We start from the raw sequence: 21,205 nt of genomic DNA, 5'->3' as shown, positions 1-21,205 counted from the left end.
CAAGTCCACAAACACAATTAAAATATTAGATAATCAAATGTGATGAAATGACTAGAGGGTTGTAACATTATTCTCATCTAATGTATGGCTCATTAACAGAAACAATGAGATTGGGATTTTGCAGTGAATTGACAGTGAAGAATTATTTACATTACACATCTTGGTCTTGAAACCAAGGCGAAAACAGCAGCAGCTTTGCTCATGTGCATTTTATTTGCAGTCAGGACTTTGAGTGGTAGGGGTCTATGCTCTACTGGCGCAGCAGACTGACTGCCTGTGAGTGCTTTGGAACGGGGGAGGGGCTCACGGCGGCACCCGCCACTGCTCGTTCAGGACAGTAAATGCAGCATGCTTGCACCTCAGTCTCCAAGACACGAGAAAAGTATTAAAAATCACCGGAAAAATTTGTTGCTAGTAGCTGTTTACAAAAAATTGTTGCCAAGAGGATTTGAAAAGTCGCCAGATTTAGCGACAAAGTCGCCAAGTTGGCAATACTGATTACAATTAATGGGAGAACTTTGGAAATAGGAATTTGAGGTTAAAATTCTGTCACTGATAAAAAAAACATGTATTGCTGCAAACATAAGAGTCTACAAACATATACCTTTATGGAACAATTAAAACAAAGACACAAAACTTGAGGAAAACGTTTACTTAACTACACAATGCAAATTCAATATGAGCCAAAAACATTTTCTAAATGATAAAAAAAAGCAACATTTGAGTAGCGGGTGGGTTGTGTGTTTGCTCAAAAGGGCCTCATACGTGGACCAAGTGGCGGCGCTCTATTTGGAGGTGTGATGGCGATGTCCAAGTAGTCTCCAATATGAAAACGTTGAGACTGCAGTGTCATGGAGTCATCGGCACCCTTCCTGCCGGACACGGTGTTGCCCATCTCTTTGAAGCTGATGGACGAAGGACAAGGAAAACTTTAGACACCATTGTAAATAATGCAAATGTTACTGATGTTACTGGCACACTAACCGATACACTTTTCCTCGAAGGTCAGGGTAGACGATAGAAAAACTGAAATGGGTTCCTTTTTTCCTCGCTTCTGGATACACCTCCTTCACCAGGCTAGTAAGCTCCCGCAGCGTAGCGTCCATCCTTCAAAAGACACAAAGCATCCGACAGGTTACACAGAGGACTTGTCTGGATTGTAACCAGATTGTTAGTAGAGCATTTAATTACAACAGAAACGATACAAAACAATTAAACAGTCAATTCATTGAAAAATGCCTTGCAGTCTATATTTTGTAGTAGACACTACAGGAGCAGTCAGTGGTTTCTTTCTTTGTCTTTGAGGATCACCATTAATGAAGCAGATGCACCCAATTTTCGGACAGAGCATGACTTTTATCACCGAAAAAGCACTGCAGAGACCTAATGTTACCACGAACTAAGGAACTAAGGATCACAATTGAAGCAAACAAACACACTGTAAACTTCCTGGATGTAACACTCAACCTAAGCAATAACACATACCGGCCATTTACAAAGCCCGACACCACATTACAATATGTGCACAGTTACAACAACCAGGAACATCCCAGGCGGCATCAACCGGAGATTGTCAGCCCTGTCATCAAACACCAAGCAACACCTCCATACCAGAAAGCACTCAATGAAAGTGGATACCAATACACCCTACAATACGATCCACCTGCAACTAAAACAAGAAAAACCAGGAAACGGGATAACATACTTTCTTACAACTCCCCATTCAGCAACAACGTCAGCACAAATATTGGACATAAAATGTATTGCACTCATTGACAAGCACTTCCCCAAAAACATGTACTCAGGAAGATATTCAACATGAACACCTTGATCTTAGCTACAGCTGCATGGTGAATATCAAACAAACCATTGACTCACACAACAAAAATTTTCTGAGCACACACAGACAAGCAACCGCTAACGACTCTAACTCCACAGATAGCTGCAATTGCAGACAAAGGCTTAACTGCCCACTTAACGGAGACTGTTTAAAAACATCAGTTGTTTACCAAGCCAGCGTCACCTGCAAGGACACCCCAAACACAGAGACATATATTGGACTCACAAAAAACACCTTTAAAACCCGTTGCAACAGTCACACAGCATCATTCCGTAGGCTTCAACTCAAGAACTCTAGAGCTGAGCAAATACATATGGACTCTTGAAGACAATACAATTGATCACGCCATTACATGGCGAATTGTCGCATCTAGCTCACCATACAACAGTGCAGCTAAATGATGTAACCTGTGCCTGAAATAACTTTTTTTTAATTATATACCACCCCAGCATGTCCGCATTAAACAAACGCAACAAACTGGTCTCATCATGCCGGCACAGAAGCAAGGCACTACTGTGTAACAATTGCCACACCCCATGTAACGTACCCTATATATATGTAACAACCACAGACGCTTCAATAAACTCCCCTGAAGAGCAGGGAAACCTACGAAACAGGCTTGCAGGGATTAAATAGCCTCTGTGTTTTTTCATATACCCGCAAACAGCGGCCTACAAAATGTGCAAATATTAAGAGGATGGCAGCTGCTTTTAAGCAGAGAAAATCCAACTGGAGCAACAGCGCAAAGAAATTGTGACATCATGCATCGTGTCTGTCCGTGCTTCTTGTGTTCTTACTGCGTCCACCAGGACAAAGATTGTGAATGACAGAAAACAGGGCTCACTGCGTTCAGTTAACTCTACTGTTAAATAAACGCGCTCAGGTGCTGAGAGTGATGGACAGAGTAATACTTATTTCACCCTGTTTGAAGTGAGAGACAAACAAACGCGAGGCTCAATAATTCTAATTGGCTAACGTTTATGTCACTCAAATGCTGGTGACAACGGGAAAAAAATAAAACACCTCAGCCTTGTACCGTTATTAATCGCACTAATTAAAACCTCAATGTCGATTTGATGTCCTTTAATCGCGCAGCTAGGGACAGGAATCGAAAACCGGTTCTTGTTCAGAACCGGTTTCCAGTGTATCAATTCAAGGCAATTCTCTTAACGGTTCTTCCGGGTGGGGATGATGTCCTCACGCAATATGCACAGTGACGTCACAACGCAATATGGCGGTGCGCGGTCGGAACAAACAATAACATTATAAGGCTGCTATTTAATCAAGAGGAGAACATACAAGCAATATGCTGAAACATTTGAACACACAGCATGCAGAAATTATGAATGAAAGCCGCGTTTTTGAACCGCTCTGATCTCATCCCAGGCAGCACAACATCTGAATACAACAGGTACTAACTCGCTGCCTATCATGTTAGCGCTATTATTTGTTTAATTGAAATGAATGCTTCTTATTTAGATGAGCATGACGAGAAACAGATTCTGACTGGCTCCGAGGCGAGCAGTAGCCGCTCTTGTTCACGTCTGCCGCAAGACAAATGTCACAGAGTAGCTACTAAGTTTGTGGTCAAAAGCTTGCACCCATTTGCTACAGTAGACACTCCTAATTTTCGGTTGGTGTATTGTAGTCGGAGAAAAGTTCCTCCCACCAGATTTTCTCTCAGTCATTATATTATACAGGTGAAATAAAAAACAAAAATAGAATATTGTGTACGAGTCCATTCATGTCAGCAATTAGCTTCAAATGTGAAACTAATATGTGATATTAACTAATTACATGCAAAGTGAGGTATGTCAAGGCTTTATTATAATTTTGATGATCTTGACTTACACTTTTCGAAACCCCACATTTTCTGGGATTTTCAATTCAAGGTTTTCATAAACCGTAAGCCACTATCATCAAAAGTACAAACCCCGTTTCCATATGAGTTGGGAAATTGTGTTAGATGTAAATATAAACGGAATACAATGATTTGCAAATAATTTTCAACCCGTATTCAGTTGAATATGCTACAAAGACAACATATTTGATGTTCAAACTGATAAACATTTTTTTTTTTGCAAATAATAATTAACTTTAGAATTTGATGCCAGCAACACGTGACAAAGAAGTTGGGAAAGGTGGCAATAAATACTGATAAAGTTGAGGAATGCTCATCAAACACTTATTTGGAACATCCCACAGGTGAACAGGCAAATTGGGTACAGGTGGGTGCCATGATTAGGTATAAAAGTAGATTCCATGAAATGCTCAGTCATTCGCAAACAAGGATGGGGCGAGGGTCATCACTTGGTCAACAAATGCATGGGCAAATTGTTGAACAGTTTAAGAAAAACCTTTCTCAACCAGCTTTTGCAAGGAATTTAGGGATTTCACCATCTACGGTCCGTAATATCATCAAAGGGTTCAGAGAATCTGGAGATATCACTGCACGTAAGCAGCAAAGCCTGTGACCATTGATCCCTCAGGCTGTACTGCATCAACAAGCGACATCAGTGTGTAAAGGATATCACCACATGGGCTCAGGAACACTTCAGAAACCCACTGTCAGTAACTACAGTTGGTCGCTACATCTGTAAGTGCAAGTTAAAACTCTCCTATGCAAAGCGAAAACCGTTTATCAACAACACCCAGAAACGCCGTCGGCTTTGCTGGGCCTGAGCTCATCTAAGATGGACTGATACAAAGTGGAAAAGTGTTCTGTGGTCTGACGAGTCCACATTTCAAATTGTTTTTGGAAACTGTGGACGCCGTGTCCTCCGGACCAAAGAGGAAAAGAACCATCCGGATTGTTATAGGCGCAAAGTTGAAAAGCCAGCATCTGTGATGGTATGGGGGTGTATTAGTGCCCAAGACATGGGTAACTTACACATCTGTGACGGCGCCATTAATGCTGAAAGGTACATACAGGTTTTGGAGCAACATATGTTGCATCCAAGCAACGTTACCATGGACGCCCCTGCTTAATTCAGCAAGACAATGCCAAGCCACGTGTTTACATCAACGTGGCTTCATAGTAAAAGAGGACGGGTACTAGACTGGCCTGCCTGTAGTCCAGACCGGTCTCCCATTGAAAATGTGTGGCGCATTATGAAGCCTAAAATACCACAACGGAGACCCCTGGACTGTTGAACAACTTAAGCTGTACATCAAGCAAGAATGGGAAATAATTCCACCTGAGAAGCTTAAAAAATGTGTCTCCTCAGTTCCCAAACGTTTACTGAGTGTTGTTAAAAGGAAAGGCCATGTAACACAGTGGTGAACATGCCCTTTCCCAACTACTTTGGCCATGTTGCAGCCATGAAATTAAAGTTAATTATTATTTGCAAAAAAAAAAATTAAGTTTATGAGTTTGAACATCAAATATTTTGTCTTTGTAGCGCATTCAATTGAATATGGGTTGAAAATGATTTGCAAGTCATTGTATTCCGTTTATATTTACATCTAACACAATTTCCCAACTCATATGGATATAACCAATAAAGGCTTGACCATTTCTCACTTTGCATGTAATAAGTTAGTATCACACGTTACTAAATGTTACATTCTGGTGTAATTTCCGCATTATTTATTTTCTTAAATTTTACAGAAATATGTTTTACATTTATATTCAAACAAGTACCTTTTTTCCTTCTTTGCTATGTATGTGAGCTCATTGTAGGCTTTGTAAGGTCATGTTACCTCTAAACTCTACAAAATTAAGGGTAAGCCACCATATTTTTCCCCTTTTCCCAAATAAGAATTGTTAAGGAACTGAGAATCAAAAGTGGAATTGGAACCGGAAAAATGTTATCAACTCCCATCCCTACGTGCAGCCCTAGCAGTATGTCTATGATGCGAGAGCATTTTAAGTGGATGATTGATTGACATCTGGAGGATGCAATCTCAGACTCTGCTTAGTAAAATCATTAGCTTGTTAGGTAGCTTGCTACAGAGAGACATAGTTGTGTGAAAAATAGATTTAACTATGGTTTTTGCCAAAGTCAGCACATTATTTTACTTTGTCTATATACCTGGTGCACCTTTCTAAACACATCATCACAAAATGCACATATCTTTTTGAGAAAACTAGATACATTTGATGTCATGCTGTTGTTTTTATTGCTGCTATTTTGGCGGTCCTCTTTTCCTAAAAAAGGATAGTCTGCTCTTATCAGCACTTTGCTTGTCCTCATACTTGCCAACCCTCCCGATTTTCCCGGGAGACTCCCGAATTTCAGTGCCCCTCCCGAAAATCTCCCCGGGCAACCATTCTCCCGGTTTTCACCCGGACAACAATATTGAGGGCGTGCCGTGATGGCACTGTCTTTAGCGTCCTCTACGACCTGTCGTCGCGTCCGCATTTTCTCCATACAAACAGCGCGCAAGCCCAGTCACATGTTGTATGCGGCTTCTACAGACACACATAAGTGACTGCAAGACATACTTGATCAACAGCCATACAGGTCACACTGAGGGTGGCCGTATAAACAACTTTAACACTGTTACAAATATGCGCCACATTGTGAACCCACACCAAACAAGAATGACAAACACATTTCGGGAGAACATCCGCACCGTAACACAACATAAACACAACAGAACAAATACCCAGAACCTCTCACAGTACTAACTCTTCCGGGACGCTACAATAACAGCTCGAAGGGGAAGGGGTATGCTGCCTGCACCTCAACCCCGCCCCCCCAAACCACGCCCCCAACACCTCCCGCTTCCAATCTCCCGAATTCAGAGGTCTCAAGGTTGGCAAGTATGCTTGTCCTTGCTTTTAAATGAGCAATTGTAACAGCCTAATGAGCAGCACGGATACAGTGTAAATGCATTATTAGGAGGAAGTCATCTTTATTGTTGGTTAGCACAAGCCTAAAAATATCTCAAGCTAAATTTAAAGGGGGCAGCACTGTGCACAGGGGTTAGTGCATGTGCCTCACAATACGAATGTCCTAGGCTCGATCCCCGGGCTTGGGGTCTTTTTGTGTGGAGTTTGCATGTTCTTCCCGTGACTGCGTGGGCTTCCTCCCACCTCCAAAGACATGCATCTGGAGATAGGTTAATTGGCAACACTAAATTGGCCCTAGTGTTTGAATGTGAGTGTGAATGACATTTGTGATTTAGAGCTATATAAATAAACATTGATTGAATGTTGTCTGTCTATCTGTGTAGGCCCTGTGATGATGTGGCGACTTGTCCAGGGTGTACACCGCCTTCCGCCCAAGTGCAACTGGGATAAACTCCAGCACGCTCCGTGACCCCGAGAGGGACAAGCGGTAGAAAATGGATGGATGGATGAATTTAAAGGACAATGACAAAATTAGAGCCACTGAATATGTGTGGGCCTTATAGTCTGATTGATCAATTTAGGCCTGGGCGATATTTTATTGATAAATTTGAGGTTTTTTGTTGCAGAGAATTTAAAATACAAAACATCAATGTTGTTTTCTCCTCATACTTTTTGCCCCCATGAGCTTCTGTAACCCCCGGAAGCTCATGGGGGCTAATGTTAATGCCAACGAGAGCGAGACGTTTGTTTCAAAGAAAAGTGTTGTAAGCGCTTTAAAGTGCGGCAACAGGTGTTGAACAAGTGCAAAGTTTGTTTAAAAGGCAGCAGCACAACAAACTTATTTGAGCTATTTAAAAGGCATTAAACCAAGTGCAACGAAACTCAACGCTTTACGAAATGAACAAGACCGCAGCAACAAACAAACTCCTGCTAAATAGTAGCTTACTGTGGTGGTCATTTACACAAGATGATTCCATGTATGATGAGAAAGGAGAACAATGCACAGAGTGATCACTAAAGTGGTCGCTCTGCACATCCAAACCAGACAGCTCGTACGCCATATGCAGCTGCAAAAAACTCTTGTGGAATTATAACACATTTAATCATCAATATAGTAATATATTACACGTGCAATGAAATTTACATTGTCTTTACCATCAGTACACACTAACAAGGAGACCAAGATACTTAAAAAAAAAAAAAAGCCTGCGTTTGTTCACCTACTAAAACTATATACGGTAGTCATGTCAATGTTTTACCTGTTTATTTATACAACATACAATAGTACATGTTTAATACAAAATTATCTTATTCAAGACAGAAGTTTTAAATTCACACTTTGTTTGATATTAATTACTATTTATTGATTATTGGTATCGTTATTGATTTATTGGAGTGTATGTATTTGCATGCGATGTGCAATGCTACATTTTTGTTAACTTAAGTATTTTATTCAAGACAGAAGTCTTAAGTCTGATCTTTGTTAATGTTGCAGATTATTTTTTATTTGCATGCAATGTACAATGCAACTTTTTTGTTAACAGAAGTTTTTTATTGAAGACAGAAGTATTGCCTCCAAGAGGAAGCTTTTAATTTAGTTATTTGAAAATTATTGGATAAAAGTACATTTTATATCTAGTCTAAAAAGAACATTATTCAAATAAAAATGTTGTTTAAAGTAAGATGCAGTGTATGCAGTATTGTTTTAAACAACTAGTTTTTGACAAAATAAAAGCAAAATATGTTTTGAATTATCTCTGTCATTTGTATTCATTGGTTTCATTAAAAAGTGGGGAAATAAATAGAAAAAAAATGCATAAATCAACTTTTTTGTGAAAAATTCTGAGATGTTATTTTTAGGCCATATCGCCTAGGCCTAAGTCGATGAATCGTTGAAATAGTTGATGGCTAGTTGACTATCAAAATAGTCATTAGTTGCAATCCTAACCAATGTACGTAAAGAAAGGCAAGTAGAAAGACGTTATCCATTTTACCATACCACCTATAGCAATAACACTTACCGGTTGCTTTTACCTTGTAGCATTCTCTTTCTCTAACAGTGTTATGAAATCTTCACATTTTCATCTTTAGACAAGTTTAAATAAAAACTCTCACCATGTGTATATTTGCAGCTCACTGGAAGGGACGTTGCCGCGAGCAAATTCATCTGGTCTGTGGTGTCTGCCATTGTTGGTGGTGAAAACACGCAGAAGAAGGGGACAGGTCTGTCACAGAGAGCGACAGATTAGAATGTATACTATATAGGTTTTCAAAAATAAGGTGAAACTTTTGTGAAAGTGTTTTTAGTAGAAAGAAACTCCCCCGTATTGATATCAAAGTTCACAGGATTAATATTTATATACTGCTTTAAAATAACCCGGTAAGAATCGTACATTTTTGACCCCGCCTCTTAAAATATTCGGAATTGAGAATCGTTAGGAACTGGAATCATCCAAATTCAAACCATGCCTGACCATTAAGGTTGGGCGATATACCGAGTTCGCAAGATATATTGATACATTTTTAAACATGATATCAATTTAAAAAATATCTGAACATTGATATAATTTATTTCACGTTAAAATGACCAAACGCCACCTATTTGTTGTGTTCCTTGATTCTCCCCTGCTTCCTATTCCCTCTCAACACTCCATAGGCTATAAAAACCCTCCCCTTTAACTTCCAAGACGCGCTTGCTCTCTCCCACCCACTGTACTGACACACTACAAAAACACACAAACAAATATTCGCTACGTAGCTTAACTACATGTACTTTTTAAACAAATGCCAATTTCCGTAGTTTAGCTATTTTTAGACCCATATAGCGGTTAGCTAAGCTACATGGAGAAGAAGTGACTAGTGTAACTCCACGGGCAGGGGACAACATATACGGGCAACATCAATGATGACTGGTTGGTTTACGTATAAGAACATCCATGATTGGTTGGTTGGTTTACTATGATGAGTCACGATTGGTTAAGGTTAGGGCAAAACATTATAGACAGGCCATCGTGTCATCGAACCAGGAAGGGAAATCACAACAGACATCCCAAATGACGAAGAGAGAGTCGGAGAAAAGAAGAAGGAATATTCAAGTGGGCGATTTATGTATTTAGAAAAACTAGTGGAAGATGGCAGAGGGATTCTCTTCCTTAGATTATTCTTTTAGCGATGTAGACGACGTCCAGGAAACCCATAATGCGTCTACTTGGCCACATTTGGACAAATGTATGCGTCTGGATAAAACATTAATTTTAGTTGTTTACCATCTAAGCCCAAATCAAAACTGCTCTCAAAATGGAAGACGTGAAATACACATCTAAGAACACACATGATTGTGGCAGACATGTGATGACTTTGAGTTTGAGTTTATTTCGAACATGCATGCATACAACATGATACATCACAAATTCCAGTTTCTCTTTTCAACATGTTCGAAAAGGAGTAGGAAGAAGCAGAGCTTATTTAATCCTACCCCTTTTCTTTTACATAACAGTTGCTAAAACTTTTGTTTACTTCCTGTTCTCAATTCATTCACAATATACTCCATAAGTAGTCACAATAAAAATAAATAAATAAATAATACTCAGTGACGTAAGTTATATTTCATATGGTGAGATGAGTAAGACTATTTTGAAAATGAACGGATGGATGGATGAAATCAATTTATAATGTTTATCATGGTTCTTCTTCTTTGTACTTTGTAAACACTTTAAGTTTGAAGAGTTTCTTGAAGTGGATCATATTAGTACATTGTTTGATTGCTTTGCTTAATCTTTTGTGACTTTACAAATGTAATTTATATAGAGATTGAATAATTTTGGTCCTAGTGAGGATATATTTAGCGTTGTAGATGTGTGTTCGCCTAGCTTTACGTATTGTTTCCTGTTGGTTAAATAACTTCTAATCCAGTTTAAGACTAGCCCTCTGATGCCATATCGTTCTAGTTTTTTGATTAAAATATTGTGATTAATTGTGTCAAATGCTTTAGTTAGATACATATTTTTTTTACTATCTATTGTATTGGTAATTTCTTCTGCAATTTCAATTAAAACCATCGAAGTTGAAACATTAGCTCTGTATCCATATTGGTTCTCTTCGAGTATTCTATTTTTGTTTGTGAAACTCTCTAATCTGTTATTGAACAGTTTTTCAATGATTTTAGAAAATTGTGGAAGTAAAGAAACAGGTCTATAATTTGTAAATTGGTGTTTGTCTCCAGTCTTATAAATTGGTGCAACTTTAGCTATTTTCATTGTGTTTGGAAATTTACCTGTTTGAAATGATAGGTTACTAATATACATTAATGGTCCTGAGATCTCTTCAATAACCTTTTTTATCGTTTCCATATCAATTCCACTACAATCAATTAAAGTCTTAGATTTTCATTTTTTCACGATTATAACTATTTCCTCCTGTGTCACATTACTGAGGACTTTTGCTACAGTATAGCCTGTCTAAATGTGGAGAATTATGGAAACAAAAACTTTTGAATGTCTCGGAGTTCATTCATAAGGTTCTGTTGATTGATGGAAGGAGTTTTAAATCCGAGGGCAAAGACAGTTCGCCAATTATGTTCCAGATGAAGGTTGTTATTGTCCTGGACTGTCTTGCCAGTTGTGCGGAATATTGAGTTATTGCTTATCAGTTTGGAGTGCACAAATGCAGCGTGAAGAGGTTTGTTTACCCTTGATTATTCGCCTTTATTTTTTTATTAAATCAACATAAAAAACACAAGATACACTTTAATTAGTGCACCAACCCAAAAAACGTCCCTCCCCCATTTACACTCATTCACACCAAAGGGGTTGTTTCTTTCAGTTATTAAATTTCTGGTTCCTACAATATAGAACAATACAGTCTGCAAGGGATACAGTCCTTGAAGCACACATGATTGTGTGTGCTGCTGGTCCACTAACATTTTCATTAATTACTGTTTTTTTATGTAATTGTTTGTATATTATTTTTTATTCAAAATTTTTTTTTAAATTTATTTACCTTATTATATTAAATTCTAAAAAAAGGACCTTATCTTCACCAGACCAGGTTGTCAATGAAATTAGATTGTTTAAAGGGTTCTTAAAACCAGGTCCAGTCCAGATTATGTCCAGGTCGGCTCAGCAACACACACCTTCATTTATGCACACTGAAAATTAGGGAACACAACAGATTGCATAAAATCTATAAACAAAATGATTCGCCTTTATTATACCTGCTTCATTCTCTTCGCTTTCATTCGTATTTCGTTCGAGACCGAATAAAGTCGGTATTAAATTGGTTTCTTTTTTTCTCCCGTCGGTGCACTTCGAAACGCTCTGTTCTTTTAATTTGTAATGCAAATAAACAGTCTTCATTAGCGGACTAATTTAGTTAGTGCATGGAGACATACTGACTGTGGAGTAAATATTGATCACTTCATGCAAATACATTACAGCCTTTATGTTTAATGTTAATATTGTACAAATGGAACTCACAAGAAGTATCCATCACTGTATTGTGGGTAGGGATGATGTTTGATAAGAAATTATCGAGTTTGAGCCTATTATCGAATCCTCTTATCGAACCGATTCCTTATCGATTCTCTTATCGAGTCCAGATAAGTTGTTGTATATGGAAAAAAACACACAATATTTGGTTTAACAAAAGCTCACTTTTATTATATAAGAAAAAAATAAAATCTAATAAATAAATAAATATTGACTGTTACCCCCCTAAAAAAATAAAATAAAATAAATAAATATTGACTGTTGTTACCCAAAGTATATTAAGTGGGATTTTTCAGAAAAACAAATATATACAGTAACACAAAAACAACCTGTCTCTGTGATCACTATAGGTGTATAAATAATAATATAGTGTTAAATAAAATCAGTCCCTTGGACACAAAACTGAAAATAATACAGCGCTCCAAAAAGTGCACATCTGCTGCTATTTGACATAACTGTTTGTTATGATGCTTTGACATGAAGAGAAAAATTGTTTGCAAATGTGGTTAACATTATTTCTTTATAGGGGTAAAGATGTGATGTTATGAGCTAGGGAATATAACAACTACACTACCCAGCATGCAACGGGAGTGACGAGCATGCGCGGTAGCCCCGAAAAGTGTTGTTGCATGTTGCGAATGAGGTTATGAGCACGCTGTGAAAGTAAACGTCAAGAACTCAGACAACACGCCTCGTCTGCATTATTTATAATTACACAGACAACACATATACAGTGTGATTTTGTTTTGTTTACAAGGAAAGAATAACAAAAGTTAAAAAAGGGAGATATTTTGTATATATATGTATGTGCTGCGGTTACTTTAAGAACGTTGCGACAGCTGCCGTAAAGGAGGTGCATTGCTAACCTGGTTGCTATGTTTCCGGTTGGTCGTAAAAGTGTTCGTCATGTGTTTGTACCCTGCTCAAATCTCGCAGTAAAGTATTTCATTGGATTATACCTTTTTGTTTTGAACTTTATTACACCTTGGAGCGCTTTTTCCGGTCCATTGTTTTTCCTGCTTTCCCTATCTGCGCCTGATGACTGAGCTACGTGACGTAATGTCTTGTGATGTATCAAAGGGCATTTCTGGTCAGGACGGGATTCGAATAAAGAACCAACTCTTTTTCTTTACTATAGTGGTCCCGATAACGGGTACCGGTTCTCAAAAAGGGATTCGAGTCCGACGACTCGGTTCTTTTCTTATCGAACAACCGGGAAAATTGGTTTCGAGTATCATCCCTAGTTGTGGGTGCAATATTCGGGTACTGCAAACACAAAGTACATAAGTGCGCAATTTGAGACAACCCGATCTGTAACAAAATACTAATATTTTCCCCGAAAAGTACGGTACTCAGTAATGATGGAAAAGGGTATGTGCAAATTAAAATATCTGTACCTGTTAAAAGTAAATTATCTGGCATAACGTTTTTTCAAACCATGGGCACAAAACCTTACTAAAATAGGTAAAATTAAGTTTTGAATTGAAGTAAAAATAATACTCATTTTAAAGTAAGTACTAAACTCGAAAGAGAGTTAATCTAGCAATATACTTAAGTCTGTACAGAGCACCGTTACCGAAAGAGATATTTCAATTCATATTAATAAGACACATGTGATTCCAAGACTTATAACCCTATTTTAATCTCTTTGGAGAAGAGTTTAGAAGCACACTAACTCAGCAGGCAGCAGGACTACAAGCACGTTAGCTTAGCACTAAGAGCTAACGCGCCTCCAAAGCTCGTGTGGTGAATGTTATACCTTTTCTCTGTCGATTGGCTTCTCTGTTTCCTTTTTGATTTCTTCTTGTGTGATACGCGACTCCAGAGCCATTTTTTACAATTATTATATCGGCAGGATTTGTACACTTTGGCAGTCCGGAATGAATGTAGAGCACAACACAACTGTGCCTCGTCGCGTACTCTGCAAGGCATTCAGACAACAAAGCAGATCCGGTTCTGGTGCTTGCGTTTTGTAAGAGTTTGCTGCTCCCTGTCGCCTGGGAGGAGCTACTACAGCCATTGGTCATCTAATTTCTTTTAAAAATGAACTAACTAATACTAACATTAAATTAAAAATAAGGATGTCCGATAATGGCTTTTTGCCGATATCTGATATTCTGATATTGTCCAACTCTTAATTACCGATACGATATCAACCGATACCGATATCAACCGATAGATACAGTCGTGGATTTAACACATTATTATGCCTAATTTGGACAACCAGGTAAGGTGAAGTTAAGGTCCTTTTAAAAAAAAAAAAAAAAAAAATAAGATAAATAAATTAAAAACATTTTCTTGAATAAAAAAGAAAGTAAAACAATATAAAAACAGTTACATAGAAACTAGTAATTAATGAAAATGAGTTAAATTAACTGTTAAAGATTAGTACTATTAGTGGACCGGCTGCACGCACAATCATGTGTGCTTACGGACTGTATCCCTTGCAGACTGTATTGATATATAGTGATATATAATGTAGGAACCAGAATATTAATAACAGAAAGAAACAACCCTTTTGTGTGAATGAGTGTAAATGGGGGAGGGAGGTTTTTTGGGTTGGTGTACTAATTGTAAGTGTATCTTATGTTTTTTATGTTGATTTAATAAAAAAAAATAAAAAAAACAAACAAACAAAAAAAAAACCGATTCCGATAATAAAAAAAAAACGATACCAATAATTTCCAATATTACATTTTGTTAAAGCATTTATCGGTCGATAGGCCGGTGTTATCAGACATCTCTAATTAAAATAAAATAAAAAATAAAAACATTTCTAAAAAATACTAAACAGGTAATTATCCAATTAATAACATTTTCAAACAGAGGATAAAAATGTAGATAAAGCGTTCATAAAAATAAAAAGAGGGGCCAATTCAATGCACTTTGTACACAAAAGAAATCCACTGTATAGGTCAATATAGAGTAAACGATGCGGGTAAAGTAGTGTAATATTGAATAATATATCCCCTTAATGATTTATTTATTTATTTGTTTTTTCAAATATGTTGAGGGACAGGCAGCACGGTGTAGGAGGGGTTAGTGCGTCTGCCTCACAATACGAAGGTCCTGGGTTCGATCCTGCACTCGGGATCTTTCTGTGTGGAGTTTGCATGTTCTCCCCGTGACTGCGTGGGTTCCCTCTGGGTACTCCGGCTTCCCCCCACCTCCAAAGACATGCACCTGGGGATAGGTTGATTGGCAACACTAAATTGGCCCTAGTGTGTGAATGTGAGTGTGAATGTTGTCTGTCTATCTGTGTTGGCCCTGCGATGAGTTGGCGACTTGTCCAGGGTGTACCCCGCCTTCCGCCCGATTGTAGCTGAGATAGGCTCCAGCACCCCCCACAACCCCGAAGGGAATAAGCGGTAGAAAATGGATGGATGGATGGATGGCATTATTGGTTGAACTTAACATTAGTTCTAGCTTGTAGTCCTGTTCTTCAGCTCTCCTGAACAATGACGGGACCCTATTTTAATTTTGTCCTCTTGTCTTTTTTTACGTATTTTGACCACAGAAGAGGATTTTCATGATCTGGCTTCTCCTTGGCTAGTCATGACTCATACTACAAAAACGTTACTGTATATGTTTAGTGAGTAAATGCGCAACAACAGAAACAATCCCTGCCTCTCACTTTTAATGTGTATTAGGTGGAAAATGTCAAGGCAAAATTCGATCATAATACAGATTACTAACTGTTTTTTGTAAGATTCGATTTTGGAGGAAAATTTCCACCCACTTTTTTTTCGTGTACCATGTTGGTTATCGTACCACCAAATATTGTAATGCTAGTTTGTTGTGAGTGTTTAATCAAAGAATCCCATGTTTTGGTGACTCTTTGTGCTTTTTTTTTTTTTTTTATTGAGCACAATTGCAGAATAATCCAACATGGGGCCAAAGAAAGTTGCGAGTGCCAGCACTTTGATAAAGAATGTGAGAAACTTCAAAATGTATCCATTTTATGTAGGGATGTCCGATAATGGCTTTTTGCCGATATCCGATATTCCGATATTGTCCAACTCTTTAATTACCGATACCGATATCAACCGATACCGATATCAACCGATATATACAGTCGTGGAATTAACACATTACTATGCCTAATTTGGACAACCAGGTATGGTGAAGATAAGGTACTTAAAAAAAAAAGTATAAAATAAAATAAGATGAATAAATTAAAAACATTTTCTTGAATAAAAAAGAGAGTAAAACAATATAAAACCCGTTACATAGAAACTAGTAATTAATGAACATTAGTAAAATTAACTGTTAAAGGCTAGTACCAAATGCAGCTGAGATAGGCTCCAGCACCCCCGCGACCCCAAAAAGGGACAAGCGGTAGAAAATGGATAAATGGGTTAGTACTATTAGTGGACCAGCTGCACGCACAATCATGTGTGCTTAGGGACTGTATCCCTTGCAGACTGTATTGATATATAATGTAGGAACCAGAATATTAATAACAGAAATAAACAACCCTTTTGTGTGAATGAGTGTGAATGAGTGTAAATGGGGGAGGGAGGTTTTTTGGGTTGGTGCACTAATTGTAAGTGTATCTTGTGTTCTTTATGTTAATTTAATAAAAAACAAAAAACAAAAAAAAAACGATATCGATAAAAAAACAAAACCATACCGATAATTTCCGATATTACATTTTAACGCATTTATCGGCAGGCCGATATTATCGGACATCTCTAATTTTATGTATCCATTTTTATCATGTATATGTATTTCACATTGTTTTCTGCACTTAAAACAAAAATATTCTCTATAAAATGTGTTCAAATTTCTCTGTGTATGGAACAGTTTCATTGGATTTAGATAATTCCTTATGGGGAAAAAGTTGCTTTGGTTTTCGTACGATTCGGTTTTCAACATACCTTTTGAATCAAAAACCGATGTAAACTGTACTTGTGATCTAAAGATGACAAAGCACTGGTCTGTGCTAAAAATGATTGGTCGCCACGCCACTTCAACACGACACAGGCTTGCACTCACTCCCCCCTCCTGTGCATGCCACCCCACTACGGCCACCTAGACCCCCCCCCCCCCCCCCTCCCCTGCCGCCGCACCCTTCCCCCTCCCCGCCCCCGTGCACACAGGGGGGCACATTAAGTGACAGAGGCGGATGGCCTTGGCCACGCGGGACGCAGCCGCTGCGCTTGGCCTTAGTGGGACTCGTGGTTCCATGCGCGCCTTCTTCACGTTGGACTTGCCTCGTTCCTCCTTTTTCATTTAAACTCTCCATCTTGTGTGCCACGCCCACTTTTCCTGGAGGGGTCACCTCCTGCTGTGGGAGGATAAGGAGAGGCTGGAGGAGTCCTGCTGGGGCAGGTGTGCTCGGAGGAGAGAGGGAAGAAGGTGGGTGCAAAGTGATGCTCTTGTAGGAAGCGGGAGGGTAGAGGGATCACCTGATTTCAAGTTACAAGTGTGTACAAGCTCGCTGGGAACAGGGTTGCTAATCTCGTGATAGGAAATAAAAACAAATGCAAATGGCTGCCAGGAGGCCATAAAGCAGTTTTATTTAAACTTTTTTCATTGTCATCACGTGTTCTATGATGCTCATCATTAATTAATTCATTACGTTTTCTAAATGTTTTTTGTCTACTTTGCCGATACATGCAGTGAACAGTAAAGTGCTGGCCAATACTGCACAGTTTAGTCTTGCAGGTACTGAAATGTTTCCAAAGTCATTGAAGTATTTGGAGATTTTGCTTTTCATCAAATACAATCAAAATAAAATACAGGACAAAAATTTTAGACAAAAAAAACTTGTTAGTGAACTGTGTAACAATACATTACAACAATAGGAACAAAATAATGCAATGAGTCCCTTTTATTACATGAATACAATTGTACAAAATAAATAAAAAGTATCATAAGCTTTCAGTGAAATCATTTAAAGCCCTCCTCCAACTTATGCCATGACCTTATGAACAATAAATAAATACAACAATATCGATGATATGAAAAAAAAAACACAAATATTTTTAAAACTGAACAAAATAAAACATATTAATCTCATCACATAGTATCCCTTGCATACTAATACTAAGCTTAATATTGACTGTTGGATGGATCTTCTAAGTATCCTCCAAGTAAGAGCCAGCGTCCACTGCATTGGACATTTTTTCTTTTGTCAGACTTACAAGCTTTGGAACATTGGTTTTTCCCTTTAAAACCGTTTTTTATCATATTTATTTTTATATTGGTTTTATATTTATTTTTATTTTTTTGTTTTTATTTAGTCATTGGTGGAGCTAAGGATAATATTTGAATGTTGTTTTTAATATCGTTGTGCAGCACTTTGGAAACATTTTTGTTGTTTAAATGTGCTATGCAAATAACGTGGATTGGATTGAACATAATAGCTGCCTTTTGCTAACCTTAAATGTGCACAACAGAGGACGTTGTTTCTCATGAGGATACAGTGCATCTTGCAACTTTGACTTACTGATCTATTTTGCATTGCTCACACATGATCATGTCACGGTGACACCAGATGAGAGTGCACGGGTCAGACGTCCAAACATAAACGAGTGATTAAATGAGAGAATGTCAGCTGGCCGCCGGTCTTCAAAAGGATTTTGTGGCGCAAACAGTTGGCCGAGAGTTAACTGTTTGACTGTTTGAGCACAAAGACCTCTGAGCCATCAATAGTTGACGTCAGCGCTGGGACAATGTCCATCTGGCAGCTTCTCTATTATGTCAGGATGGTTGGCATTCGGTCACGTGACCGCATCATGTACAGGTCTATATGCACGTGCATACATCTAAAATTGTACTTACTAGCTAGGAGGCCCCCAGAAAACATCTCCATAAGAGACAACTTAAGGCACATTTCACATTGTACTTCAGTGAAGGGAGAAGTATGATAAAGATTTTTAATACTCATCTATTAAGAACACAACTCTTTCCTGGGAAGGTCTCATGCAGAACAATTGGAGGTTTATAGCAATACTGTATATGTTTAAGCTTCTGAACAGAACATTTTAGCTGTGTTATAGCTGACAAAACTAATTATTATCTAAAAAATATTGCATAATGTATCAAATTACTAATCTATTTACCCTAAACTTATGTCAAGGAAAAATAAAAACGAGGTGCTGTACAAAAATGGCCACTGCACTTTGGACATGCTTGCAGAGGCAGCTTTGTTGTGCTTTGCATAACAGGAATATTTGTTTCCGAAGTTTGTAACTCTGACAAAAGAAAAAGAGCAAAGGCAATCGTCAAATGTAGATAATGTTGGTTCTTAGGAGGTTATACTGGCATAAAGTCGTTTATTTAGGAACAAGGCAGAAGAAAAGTAACGTAGGTCAGAAAACGTATGAACCAGCACTGAGGGATGTAGCAAGGTGGAATTAAATAGAACTAATTAACAATGAGGAATAGGTGTGCTGGCAGGTAAAGATGCTACTAAACACAGCGACCAAACAGGAAATACCACCAAAACAAAAGCACCAGGAACAAGGTCCAAGATGCCAAAGCGGATCAAGACATTAAAGTTAAGTTAAAGTACCAATGATTGTCATACACACACTATGTGTGGTGAAATGTGTCCTCTGCATTTGACCCATCCCCTTGTTCACCCCCGGGAATCATTTTTGGTGATTTAACCCCCAATTCCAACCCTTGATGCTGAGTGCCAAGCAGGGAGGTAATGGGTCCCATTTTTATAGTCTTTGGTATGACTTGGCCTAGGTTTGAACTCAGAACCTACCAATCTCAGGGCGGACACTCTAACCACTAGACCACTGAGTAGTATTATGTTGGCAAAGATGACGATGAGCAGACAGGGAGGAGAGGATGGGTGCCATCATACCTTTCTAAGATTTTTTTTTTAAATTTAATAGTGTTTCTCACCTTCTACATCAAAGCACTGGTACTCGCATGCTCCCTTAGTGGATTATTTTGCAGTCGGACTCAATAGAAAAAGTACGGACAATGTGGGATTCTATGTTTGGGACTAATTTGTTATGTAAAATGGGTGTTCATACTTTAACTGAAATGGTATATGAAACATTTTGGTAAAAAATGTTCGTCGAACAAAAACTGGGGCGTACAAAAACCAAGGTACTACTGTAATTGAAGTTTTAAAAATATTCCACCACAAATCAAATCATGACTGTTGTTTTGTTGAGTATTGTTTGTGTTATGTTACTAACAGACATACACACATTACAGACATTTTTACAGTAAGAACAGTTCTTGTGGCCGTTTGGTGGATCAGAGGCACTGGAGTAGAGAACGCTATTGTAAGTGTGTGTGTATGTGTGTATGTGTACGTGTGTGTGTGTATGTGTGTGTGTGCGCGCGTGTGTATGGGTTGATCCCAGGCAAACATTTGCCCTCCTCAGCATTCCTGGGATGTGATGAGTCCAGCATTCAACAGGGACAACCTGTTATCCACTCTTTCACTTCCCACACATGGCCAACCATTGTCCGGTGACCAGCCAGCACACACACACACACACACACACACACACACACACACACACACACACACACACACACACACACACACACACACACACACACACACACACACGCACGCGCAAATTCTTGCAACTGTCGACATGAGCAAGTTTTGTAAAGTTGATTTTTTAAAAGTATAGCACGCATTTCTTTTATTCCCTTAATGCAATTTATTCACAAAGAGTGTGTGTGTCTGTGTGTGTGTATGTGTGTCCATGTCTGTGTCTGTGTGTGTGTTCTTGTATTTCTACCCTTCTTGAGACATCAACAAGGAAAAGTACCGTCCATATGAAGACCGGGGAACAAGTTTGGGACGGCGTAGCGAAGTTGGTAGAGTGGCCGTGCCAGCAATCGGAGGGTTGCTGGTTACTGGGGTTCAATCCCCACCTTCTACCATCCTAGTCACGACCGTTGTGTCCTTGAGCAAGACCCTTCACCCTTGCTCCTGATGGGTGCTGGTTAGCGCCTTGCATGGCAGCTCCCGCCATCAGTGTGTGAATGTGTGTGTGAATGGGTGAATGTGGAAATACTGTCAAAGCGCTTTGAGTACCTTGAAGGTAGAAAAGCACTATACAAGTATAACCCATTTATCATTATATTATT

At 38.6% G+C, this 21,205-nt stretch overlaps 2 protein-coding genes across 2 annotated transcripts in view; one reads left to right on the top strand and one right to left on the bottom strand.

The window, feature by feature from the left end:
- Nucleotides 1-637: 637 nt before the first annotated feature.
- Nucleotides 638-14,075, bottom strand: sap18 (Sin3A-associated protein). Its single transcript, XM_061970688.1, has 4 exons — nt 13,884-14,075; nt 8,754-8,863; nt 985-1,107; nt 638-905 (listed from the first exon to the last, which is right to left on the bottom strand). Exons 1-4 carry the CDS (start codon nt 13,953-13,955, stop codon nt 749-751), a joined length of 462 nt encoding a protein of 153 aa, XP_061826672.1. The 5' UTR covers nt 13,956-14,075; the 3' UTR covers nt 638-748.
- Nucleotides 14,076-17,430: 3,355 nt separating this feature from the next.
- LOC133618045 (gap junction alpha-3 protein-like) overlaps nt 17,431-21,205 on the top strand; it is a 35,688-nt gene continuing 31,913 nt past the window's right edge. The window contains exon 1 of the mRNA XM_061978513.1: nt 17,431-17,485. The gene's annotated coding sequence lies outside the window, so the exon portion shown is untranslated. The remainder of the gene's footprint in view (nt 17,486-21,205) is intronic.

This window comes from Nerophis lumbriciformis, linkage group LG01, assembly GCF_033978685.3.
Source record: "Nerophis lumbriciformis linkage group LG01, RoL_Nlum_v2.1, whole genome shotgun sequence".
Classification (NCBI taxonomy): Eukaryota; Metazoa; Chordata; class Actinopteri; order Syngnathiformes; family Syngnathidae; genus Nerophis; species Nerophis lumbriciformis.
This window is presented reverse-complemented; position numbering and strand designations above follow the sequence as displayed.